This window comes from Pygocentrus nattereri, chromosome 25 (assembly GCF_015220715.1).
Source record: "Pygocentrus nattereri isolate fPygNat1 chromosome 25, fPygNat1.pri, whole genome shotgun sequence".
NCBI classification, from domain to species: Eukaryota; Metazoa; Chordata; class Actinopteri; order Characiformes; family Serrasalmidae; genus Pygocentrus; species Pygocentrus nattereri.
In genome coordinates, this window is record NC_051235.1 from 4,415,001 (window position 1) to 4,427,121 (window position 12,121).

At 45.2% G+C, this 12,121-nt stretch overlaps 1 protein-coding gene across 2 annotated transcripts in view; it reads right to left on the reverse strand.

The window, feature by feature from the left end:
- The window catches only part of pcyt2 (phosphate cytidylyltransferase 2, ethanolamine), a 26,625-nt gene extending 20,511 nt beyond the window's left edge, over positions 1–6,114 (reverse strand). For both annotated transcript variants that reach the window (XR_005129652.1, XM_037534565.1), the window contains exons 1-2: positions 5,895–6,114; positions 402–490 (exon numbers count right to left, since the gene is read on the reverse strand). Coding sequence is in view for 1 of the 2 variants with exons in the window: in XM_037534565.1 (XP_037390462.1) it covers positions 402–490; positions 5,895–5,998 (193 nt within the window). In the remaining variant the exon portion in view is untranslated. The remainder of the gene's footprint in view (positions 1–401; positions 491–5,894) is intronic.
- Positions 6,115–12,121: the final 6,007 nt, after the last annotated feature.

Sequence of the window (12,121 nt, forward strand, 5' to 3'; positions counted from 1 at the left end):
AGAGAGAGAGAGAGAGAGAGAGAGAGAGAGAGAGAGAGAGAGAGAGAGAAGAGCGACATTTGTTTTCATGATCATAATAAGTGACATCACAGTATGACTTTGAGCTCAGTGTGGAAACACAGCACTGACCAGCTGCACGTCCAGTTAAACAGATCCTGGACAGTCCTGCGTCTGTTTCTCAGCCCTTAGTGAATCAAATGCTTAATAAAGACCACTGAACTGTTACTGATCACTGCCTGTCCCAGTGCATCAGATCAGATCAATATGGTGATCAATACTGCGCTGCACTCAAAACATCCTCCAGTACTGTGACGTCACGCTGTCGCCACATCGCCCACCAGACCCGCCCCAGGATGCGATCCCACCCAGACCTGAGGAACACACTCCGAGACCCTCCTTACCGTCTGTGTGAACTCCCACCACCAGGTGATCTCCCATCGCCTTGGCCTGCCGCAGCTGATTAGAGTGACCATAGTGGACCATGTCATAGCTGAGAGAGAGAGAGAGAGAGAGAGAGAGAGAGAGAGAGAGAGAGAGAGAGGAGGGGGGGGAGGGGGGTGAGAACATCTGTGAGGTCTGTCTTACAAAGCCAGGTGTCTTCAAAGGGAAACTCCACCATTCTTTCTACATTTCTGCATAACCCAATCATTAAGATATGTAAAGTCATTCCGAGTCTTCCAAGGTGAGACGCTCTGTCCTCTGAACACTTTGGCCCAGTCCCATTTCACCCCTCAGCCCTTCCCCCTCAGCCCTACCCCTCAGCCCTACCAATCAGCCCCACCAATCAGCCCTACCATTCAGCCCTACCATTCAGCCCCACCCCTCAGCCCTACCAATCAGCCCTACCCCTCAGCCCTACCCCTCAGCCCTACCAATCAGCCCTACCATTCAGCCCTACCATTCAGCCCCACCCTTCAGCCCTACCAATCAGCCCTACCCCTCAGCCCTACCCCTCAGCCCTACCAATCTGCCCCACCCTTCAGCCCTACCAATCAGCCCTACCCCTCAGCCCTACCAATCAGCCCCACCAATCAGCCCTACCATTCAGCCCTACCATTCAGCCCCACCCCTCAGCCCTACCAATCAGCCCCACCCCTCAGCCCTACCAATCAGCCCCACCCCTCAGCCCTACCAATCAGCCCCACCCCTCAGCCCTACCAATCAGCCCTACCATTCAGCCCACCCCTCAGCCCTACCATTCAGCCCTACCATTCAGCCCTACCAATCAGCCCTACCAATCAGCCCTACCAATCAGCCCCGCCCCTCAGCCCCACCCTTCTGTTTTACGTGTTGACGTCTAGGGGGCAGGGTGTCCTGATTCTTGTTGAGATAGAGGGGTGGGGTGAAGTGTTGGGGCTACATGACCCTCCAATCGGAGGTTTTTCAGAGACTCCAAACAGAGAGATATGAGAAAAAAAAAGAAAAACCTGCAAGAGAAAGAAAATCGTTAATTCTGCCTTCAACCTCTTTTCCGTTTTTGCGGGTCATAATTCCAGTTTTGAAAAGTGTGTCCAATGTTGACTCATATTTTCTTCTTCTTGCTGTTGCTAAAGCAATCATTTTATTACTTTTAGTCATGTTGTAGATATTTTTAGGCTGTTTATACGGTAATAACAAGTAAATCGGCCTTTTACCGCAGGAAATAAAACTCAGGACTAAAACTAGAACCAACATTTTGCGCATTCAATTATCTTAGAGGGAGTCGATCTCTAGGAAACCACAACAAACTCAGACGCCCACAATGCCAGGCTGTTTCCTCATCTGCCCTTCAGTGAACACCATGTTCGCTATGCGAGGTATTAATAGAGTCGCATGCATGTGAGCCAAGAGATCCCGACATCTAACCCTCAGGTTCTCTCAGCCTTCCTTCAGAGAAGACCTATTTCAGAGAACCAGAAACGGCACAGGTGTGATTTTTAGGTTATTTTCATACAATATAAACGTTCTTGCATTTAAAACATAATAATATCGCATTCTGCAAATATTACACTGTTACTCTTATTTCACTGAAAAGATCTGGATGGAAACAAAAGGGTTAAACTCTGAAGCGGAAAACTGCCCAATCAGGAACGGTGGTATCTAGGCAGATATAGCTATGCGAGCTCTCCTATTGATCAGGACTTCAGGAGCTGAAGAGAAGACCTAATGCAGTAGATTAACCTCATTTTGAAGCGACAGAGGAACCAACAAATCATGATTTGTTTTCCAATTCAACATAGTGAGGAAGAAAAGTCACTCCAGACCTTCTGGAAGTTCTAGATACATCACTGACTGTGAAAACAAGTGGCTACCTAATCAGCGGGTTGTTCTAAATGGAAAACGGCGGCGGCGGCTCAACACCAGCCTCACTAGGGAATCACTGATGAACTGCTACAACGTAAAACACGTACTAATGTGTCTTTCAGAAGCCATAACCCATGTATATTAATTAATGTATATATAACTGCTATTTATGAAATGTTAGGAAGTTGCAATTACAAAACGCTTCAAAGAACTTTACAGGAAGTGGACGAATACTGCGCAAACGGTCAGAGCTTTCCTGGTCTGAAATATGAATAAAGGGGGTCAAATGGCTTGTTTAGTTGAGTTTAGTTGAGTTTTCCCTTCTTTTATTTAGCACGATGTAGCCTCAGGGCAACAAACTCATATTCCTACACTTTACAATAAAATTATACATATTTAAAGACAACAATAGGATTAATAATAAAGTAAAGAGTTTGAGTGAGACATATAAAGCATGTACTTGGTCATACTCTCTCTTATTGGGCACATTTAAGCCTCATCTTTACCATTCAGCATCAACTGCTTTGAGAATTTGTTGCCTAGAAGCAACAGACAGTGGCCAATCACAAGCCAGGTGTCACCACTTCAGAGGAAAACGGCTGAAAAAAGAAATCGAGGGCCATTATATATTTATATATATATATATATATAAAGCAGAGTTAATTAATTTTTTTTTATTAATTAATTTTCATTAATTTTATTATTATATTTTCTTGCAACTGTTTTATTTGATGTCAGTTCTTTCACTCTTCTGTTCTAGTAAATAATCAGATTTTTCTACAATTTAGTTGTTTTTTTTATCTATGTCATTTATTTACTTCATGTTAATGTGCTTTCACTACACATTTTATTAATATTTTTATGCCCGTTTACTATTTCAGCTGTTATTATTTATCATTACATTTATATTGATTTACTTCTTGTTTTATACGTCTTTTTGTCTTGCTGATCATCATTTGTTTACACTGTAAACAAGGGTGAGCCTCAATGCACTTCAGAGTTGAAATACTAGTTGACCAATCGGTTGGTTGGTTGGTTGGTTGATTGATTCATAAAAAGCCACCAAAGCACTTTCACCTGTTCTCCTACAGAGTCAAGCTTAACGAGGCTTCATTCAGCCGTCCCTGGTCTCCATATCGCACTGTGTTAACGCGTTAATGCTGTTTTCAGTGGCCTGAGGTGGTAACAGAGATTCTGAGGGGTTTGGTGTGAAATGGTTCAGATGGCTTTACAGTGGTGGTGATGGGAACCAGGTGTCGTCATGACTACAACACAGATATAGACACTTTATTTACTATCCAGAACCACCAGAGAACCTACACGAGTCTTCTGGGTTTATATGGAATGCTGATGATGGAAAATAAGGGAAATTCTGAAGTAATTTTTTGGGTGGACTGTTTTGCCTCACAACACCCTGCATGTCTCCCTCCACAAGACCAACTCTCTCAAAACTAAGGTAAAATAATGTGTCCGGCATCAAGCAGTGAATTCACAGCCACTTCCGGTAGTAGCTTTCTGAGAGGGAGCTTTTAGAGGTGGACGTCTGGTTCCTATCACCACCACAGTGAACAGTTCTGACCAGGTTCCTCTAGGACAGAGCGTTTCACACCAAACCGCTTTGAATGACTTGTTTGCATCTTAAGCGATTGAACCATCAGCAGACGCTGTGGTGGAGCTCCTCCTGACGGACAGTAAAGCGTCTGAATGAGTATTAAAGCCTAATGTTACAGCTGCTGATTACAAAGCTGGAGTGTTGATCAGTATCAGTCAGTATCACCATAACAACAGAAGGATAGAATGAGAAGAGAAGAGAAAGAGAGAGACACCTATTGAGAGAAAAGAAGAGAAAGAGAGACACCTATTGAGAGAACAGAAGAGAAGGAGAGAGACCTATTGAGAGAACAGAAGAGAAGGAGAGACACCTATTGAGAGAACAGAAGAGAAGGAGAGACACCTATTGAGAGAACAGAAGAGAAGGAGAGACACCTATTGAGAGAACAGAAGAGAAGGAGAGACACCTATTGAGAGAACAGAAGAGAAGGAGAGACACCTATTGAGAGAACAGAAGAGAAGGAGAGACACCTATTGAGAGAACAGAAGAGAAGGAGAGACACCTATTGAGAGAACAGAAGAGAAGGAGAGACACCTATTGAGAGAACAGAAGAGAAGGAGAGACACCTATTGAGAGAACAGAAGAGAAGGAGAGACACCTATTGAGAGAACAGAAGAGAAGGAGAGACACCTATTGAGAGAAGAGAAAGAGAAGAGAGAGACACCTATTGAGAGAACAGAAGAGAAGGAGAGACACCTATTGAGAGAAGAGAAAGAGAAGAGAGAGACACCTATTGAGAGAACAGAAGAGAAAGAGAGACACCTATTGAGAGAAGAGAAAGAGAAGAGAAAGAGAGAGACACCTATTGAGAGAAGAGAAGAACCAGAAAAGAGTGAGGGGAGACAAGAGAGAGACGAGAGAAAAGGGAGGAGGGAGGACACACACAGAGAGAGAGAAAGAGAGAGAGAGAAAGAATACAACAGAGCAAAAGAGTGGGAAAAGTGTGAGAAGACATAGAGAAAAGAAAGACAGAGAAAGAGCAATTAAGAGAGAGACAGAGAGAGAGAGAGAGAGAAAAAGAGAGGAAAGAAAGAGAGAGAGAGAGAGAGAGAGGAAAGAAAGAGAAAGAGAGAGAAAAAAAAGAGAGAGAGAGAGAGAGAGAGAGAGAGAGAGAGAGAGAGAGAGAGACAGAGAGGAAAGAAAGAGAGAGAGAAAAAGAGAGGAGAGAGAGAGAGAGAGAGAGAGAGAGAGAGAGAGAGAGAGAGAGAGAGAGAGATAGAGAAAAGAAAGAGAGAGAGAAAAAGAGAGGAGAGAGAGAGAGAGAGAGAGAGAGAGAGAGAGAGAGAGAGAGAGAGAGAGAGAGGAAAGAAAGAGAAAGAGAGAGAAAAAGAGAGGAAAGAAAGAGAAAGAAAAAAAGAGAGAGAGAGAAAGAGAGAGAGAGAGAAAGAGAGAGAGAAAGAGAGAGAGAAAGAGAGAGAGAAAGAGAAAGAGAAAGAGAAAGAGAAAGAGAGAGAGACCGACCCACTGACCCTTCCCTGAACCTCTCGCTGTAACTAGGTTGTGTCTCTTATGACGCTTCATTATTTAGCGCGCTGTCTTTCTTCATTTCTTTACTTTGAGTTATTATTATTATTCCTGCTGTTGTTTCCCGGGTTCTTCTTCTTCTGGTCACTATTATAAATCCCGTAAGCGCTCAGGCTTCAGGTCTTCAGCAGCCGAGCCAGCAGAGCTCCTCCGAGTCTGACCGAGATACGGAGACCCTCCCACCGCTGTCATGTTAGCCTAGCCGTGAGGCGCTTGTGTAACAGCGGGCGCGGTAAGCCGGTCAGTCCGGGTTTAACGACGGGGTTAATTTAGGCACCGAGGTCAGAAAGCGAAGAAAAGCTCATTTTCTCTCTTTACGGGGTTCAAGTCAGCCGCCCATTCGAATTGTCCCGTTCCACCTTAAATGGTTCTGTAGATACGGGCTGCCGCCTCGGGCCGGAATGTTAACTGCTGCGCCATTTAAGGTGGACCGGGACAATTCGAACGAGAAGCGGGCGAATAGGAAGCTACTCACCATCCGTCGCACCAAACCCGAACCACGCGCTTCCTCTTCTCCGTGGCGCGCTCCCGCGGCGCCCCGCCGCCCTGGCTGGACGCGTGGTGGCCGTTTTTGATCATGGCTGGACGACGAGGCGGTCAGGGCGGTTAATTAGAGAGCGGGGAGGTAAACAGGGCGGCTGCGCTGCTGTGTGTGACCGGTGAGTGTACACAGTGAAGGACCGGCCCTACGTCACCGGGTACGCAAACAGCGTCATTACGTCACCTCTGCGCACATGCGCCGGAACTATCGAGAGCGCGCTTTTATTTATTTCTTGTGCTTTTTTCCTTTTTTGCATCAATTCAAATGAATAAAACATATTTATCGTATTTTTACAGTTGCTTTGCTGTAATGCAGCAGTTCGGTATATTAAGTACAGACGTACATTTAATATTTAGTTTTATATTTTTCTTATGATGTTACAGTTAGTTGCGTTTCTGGTTGTGTCTAATAATTTAGCATTTCTCTATAAGTAAGTTTGGCTTTTATGAGCAAGGCAAATTAAATAAAAAAGAAAAAAATGAGAAAGTGTACACATCCACACGCTACACTCTACTTACTGCATCCTACAGCCTGTACCCTACTCCCTGCCCCCTACTTACTGCATCCTACAGCCTGTACCTTACTCCCTGCCCCCTACTTACTGCATCCTACAGCCTGTACCCTACTCCCTGCCCCCTACTTACTGCATCCTACAGCCTGTACCCTACTCCCTGCCCTCTACTTACTGCATCCTACAGCCTGTACCCTACTCCCTGCCCCCTACTTACTGCATCCTACAGCCTGTACCCTACTCCCTGCCCTCTACTTACTGCATCCTACAGCCTGTACCCTACTCCCTGCCCTCTACTTACTGCATCCTACAGCCTGTACCCTACTCCCTGCCCCCTACTTACTGCATCCTACAGCCTGTACCCTACTCCCTGCCCTCTACTTACTGCATCCTACAGCCTGTCCCCTTACTCCCTGCCCCCTACTTACTGCATCCTACAGCCTGTACCCTACTCCCTGCCCCCTACTTACTGCATCCTACAGCCTGTACCCTACTCCCTGCCCCCTACTTACTGCATCCTACAGCCTGTACCCTACTCCCTGCCCCCTACTTACTGCATCCTACAGCCTGTACCCTACTCCCTGCCCTCTACTTACTGCATCCTACAGCCTGTGCCCTACTCCCTGCCCCCTACTTACTGCATTCTACAGCCTGTACCCTACTCCCTGCCCCCTACTTACTGCATCCTACAGCCTGTCCCCTTACTCCCTGCCCCCTACTTACTGCATCCTACAGCCTGTGCCCTACTCCCTGCCCCCTGCTTACTGCATCCTACAGCCTGTCCCCTTACTCCCTGCCCCCTACTTACTGCATCCTACAGCCTGTGCCCTACTCCCTGCCCCCTACTTACTGCATCCTACAGCCTGTCCCCTTACTCCCTGCCCCCTACTTACTGCATCCTACAGCCTGTGCCCTACTCCCTGCCCCCTGCTTACTGCATCCTACAGCCTGTCCCCTTACTCCCTGCCCCCTACTTACTGCATCCTACAGCCTGTACCCTACTCCCTGCCCCCTACTTACTGCATCCTACAGCCTGTACCCTACTCCCTGCCCCCTGCTTACTGCATCCTACAGCCTGTACCCTACTCCCTGCCCCCTACTTACTGCATCCTACAGCCTGTACCCTACTCCCTGCCCTCTACTTACTGCATCCTACAGCCTGTACCCTACTCCCTGCCCCCTACTTACTGCATCCTACAGCCTGTACCCTACTCCCTGCCCTCTACTTACTGCATCCTACAGCCTGTACCCTACTCCCTGCCCCCTACTTACTGCATCCTACAGCCTGTACCCTACTCCCTGCCCCCTACTTACTGCATCCTACAGCCTGTACCCTACTCCCTGCCCCCTGCTTACTGCATCCTACAGCCTGTGCCCTACTCCCTGCCCTCTACTTACTGCATCCTACAGCCTGTGCCCTACTCCCTATCAGTGATGATATCAGCTCTGATCCAGCCTGTGGTGGAGCCAGTGTAAGCATGGCTGATAAAGTACTAAAAAGAGTTACGTCCTGTCATAGAATTCCCAGCCTTCCATTCCTTTACCAACTCTGAGGAATGCGTCCTTGTATGCCAAAATCGTGGTGGATGAGCAGTGAGTCCAACTGGACTCATTTCCAAAGTCCGAGGTATCCGAGAATGCTCAGTTAGTTCTTAAATAATATACCTCTGATACATCTCTAATATCTGAGTTGCTTGTAGACCATTTAATGGCATACATTCAAGAGGCCTCATGTTCATCATTTGGAGATGGCATACCTGCCACTTCTCTGGATTGTCAGGTACCTTCTTTCCTTCGAAGCTTCTTAGCTAAGAGCTTCCAGAAAATCCCAATTGAGGATACTCGGACCAAGGAAGCTCAGGAAGTGAATAAAATCTTACTCAAGTCTTCAAGCTTCCTTGTAAGTTCTCCACATTCTCAGTGTACTCACACTAGTCGAAGAGATTGCAGTGTGGCTGCAACGCTGTCGGAATGCTTGGTTAAGGCATTCAGCCTTGTTGATTCCATCGATGGAATTTGCAAATGTCTGGATTCTACATCACCCAGTGTCCCTGAGGAGATTCTGTAGTACATTGCATGTAGTACTTACAAAAGTGTAATGAGACATCTAAGGGATTTTTCCGCAATGTATCGGCAGAAACCACCTAAGGTTGATCCATTAGAGATCAGTGTTGGAGGAACTGCTGGTAAAATATGACACCTTGAAAGACCATCAGTGATCGATGAACATGAGCCACCAAAGAGCAGAGAGAGGGTTTTAATGGCCTCTTTACTGGACACCATGATGGCCTCCCTGAGTTTACAGAGCTCAGATCCTTTTAACTCTCTTGAAGAGTTATCTGCAGCAGCAAAAAAGTGGAAGTTTTCAATGCAGCCTCTCAGGAGTTCACCAAAATGGTGCAGCTCATGCTGATGGACAGATTAAGTTCTCTGAACATGTCAGAGTCTGTTCTACAGCACTACCCTTACCTATAACAACCTCTTGCTTCTGAGTTTCTTGTTGAATTTGCAGATGAGTCTGTGAAATGTTTGCTCATGTCTTACATTGCTCCTCGACCAGCTTCTGCCACTGCTAAAGACATTTCAAGACTAGTGATGCCCTTCAGAGTCACTCCTGAGAGTTTTGAGATCTCAAGACCCCCATCTGAGGTGTTTGCTTACACAATTGATCAGTTCTCCGAAGTAACAGATGAACAAAGTGTCAGTACTGTCAGAGTTGGATGCTGTTGATTCAAATACTGAAGAGACACCTGAACGTGACTCACACAGCTATTAAGAACTCAATACATCTTCTCCAACCATTTCCATGGATGCTCTCCATTGTTGCATACGTGCAATATTACTAAGTACAGGAGATGTCATCCACTATGGTCCATGGATCTCCTGTTTTAATTGATGAGGACAAAGGTCAAAAGAATTTTAGCCCTTTTCACTTCTGTCACAGTAGAAGATGGAGAACATGCTCTCCAAAAACTTCGCTACTCCATCATTGAAGCTGTGTACACAGAGCTTCTTCAGAGACCAAGATCCAAGAAACAGCTTATTGGAGCAGCAAAAGCCCAGAGTGAGCTATTGGCAGGATCTCTGGCTGTTTCTATTGTCAGGACAATTAAGAGTGTGGACTCATACCATCCTGCATCGATTGAGTCTGGTTCCTCTCCCTTTATCAAAGAGAAAACTTTGGTTTCCAGCCAGACCACTGACAGTGCGATGTTACCAAGCCAAGACTCAAGCAGAGGCTTTATGTCAGACAGACAGCAAGCCTGTCTTGCAAGCCTGGCAGCTTGGCTGGTCCTTCGGGTTCTGGAGCAGTCTGGACTATTCTCATCTGGACTATTCTAACAAAAGAAGCAAGTTTCATCGTTCCAAAAGAACCGATTGAGAGAATTCTCAGAGAGCTTTCTGCATCCTCTAGTGCTGCAAAGCTAGAGGAAGTTCTAAGTGGTATGTTTGCTGAGCTCCTTCAAATGTTTGGTGAGGAAGGCTCCCTGCATAAGGCGTTGAACCATAGAGACTCTACCTTTTACGGCCCTGAAGGCTGCCTTATGGAAACATCTAGATGCAGATGCTTTCAATGCAGTGCCCAAAACCGAGGAGGCGAAGAACATAAACTCAAAGAAGAGCAAGACAATATTCGCCTGTCTCAAGATCAATCACGCTTCTCCATCTGGAAATGGAGTCTGGGTTTGGCGGTTGCCAGGAGACGGTACTTGTCTGACTGCATTGTGCCAACATCAGTGTCTGACTTCACAAATTTGCTGGAAGAACGGTCAAAAACTCCAATAAACACACTCTATATATAGTATTTATATAGTCAGTGTCTATAGTACCACTGCGTTATTACTCCTGTCAGGTGTAATACCCGTCCTCACCACCAGAGATCACCGTCACCGATCATACTGACATTCTCCCTCATTGCATCCGGACCCCTCACCTGCAGCTCATTTCACCTGACTATTTAAGGACCTCCATTAGACTGACTCACTGAGAAGCATTGCCAGTTTTCCTCCTGCATACCAAGCCTTGTTACCTCACTGTGGGTGTTTTTGGCTTGCCTTGACTCTGTTTCTGCTCTCTTTGACTGCTTCTGGATCTCCCTTTGCTGCTTTTGCTGGTTTTGAACTTTTCTAGTGTTTTGACCTTCGGACAGTTTTTTGACTCTGATTCTGGTTTCTGTGTTTTGGAGTAAACGGGATTATGGATTCCAGTCAGTCTGGAGAGTCTTCCTCACAACTACATAATAACTACACAGGAACTGTTCACTTATTATACAGTATAACTAACACTGCACTACAGGAACGTTCCTGTGTAGAGGACACAATTGTGTAATTACAGAGGCTCTACTGCTGTAATCCAGTCACAATGTTGCCCAAATCATCAGTACCTCATCAACCTCATCAGTCATCAACCTCATTTTGCACAGTTTTTGTAGGGTTTTTAAACAATATCAATCTTATACGATATTAAAAAAACAAGAAAACACTGAAGACAACCAACGCAATAAAAGGATGTAATATAATGTGGTGAATTTTTTCAGCATTTAGGCAATAAATGTATGTAGATTTTTTGGTTATGGAATGTTATTTGTACCTCTTGATACTTATGTTGGTAGCAATAAATTACTGTTGTCTCTGGAGATTCCCCTCCTTGCCTCTAGAGGTCCTTCTCACCTCACGTTTGAGTGCTGCTATAACCCTCTTACAATCTCAGGTTTATTACATATTTCAGGCTTATTATTCAGTACCAATGCAGACATGCTGAGTTATTCTCTGGTTACAGAAGTGTGTTGTAAAACTCTGGACCCACCAGTGGGTCCTGGCCATTTAAGTGGTCACTACTTGTAATCAGTAATCAAGGCCGTCCTCTCAGCAGCTTATTTATGTTTCTTTGCCTTTAAGCCGTTTCTGTTTGGCTGGTTGACCAATTTATTAGCCAAAGTGATGTAATATTGAACTAATTGTACAGTCTCAGGCAAAAGTTTGGGCACCCCAGTCAAACTGCATGTTTTGCTGAATTTATATGTGGTGAATTTGATCTTATTAATTCTATAGTCATAACATTAATTTCTATCATATTGGGTCCATTGGACAGAAAAGGGGCCCCCAGAATGTAAACAATGCCTATATATGGTATTAGGTGACTAGGGCTGCTCTGGAGAAAAGGTATCTGGCTTGAGATGACCCATACTGAGGTGAGATGAGACTGAGGCTATCTTAATAGAAACCAGATGTGGGCTATACGTCCACACCGGGTATAAAATCAGGAGTTGGGAACGTATGTGTCAGAGACTATTGGCTGTTCTCTCCAAGCTGTTTCGCGAAGGCTTGTTTGTGACTTCGACCTCTCAATGCTAATAAACATCTTTATATGGAAGAGACGAGTGTCACCGAGGAGTTTGTTCCTACACCTTCACAGCATCGCTACTAAAGAAACCACAATAATTGCAAAAAAAGTTAACATCTTTTTAGAGAACACAGTTAAATGTTTAGATTCTGCTAAATTTACTGTAAAATTACTATTAATTTACTAAAGTTAACATATGGGGGAGGGGGGACCCTATCAGCCCAGTTTTATCAGCCCTGCACTGGTTACCAGTCAAATTTCGCATTGATTATAAAATATTATTGACATATAAAGCTCTAAACGGACT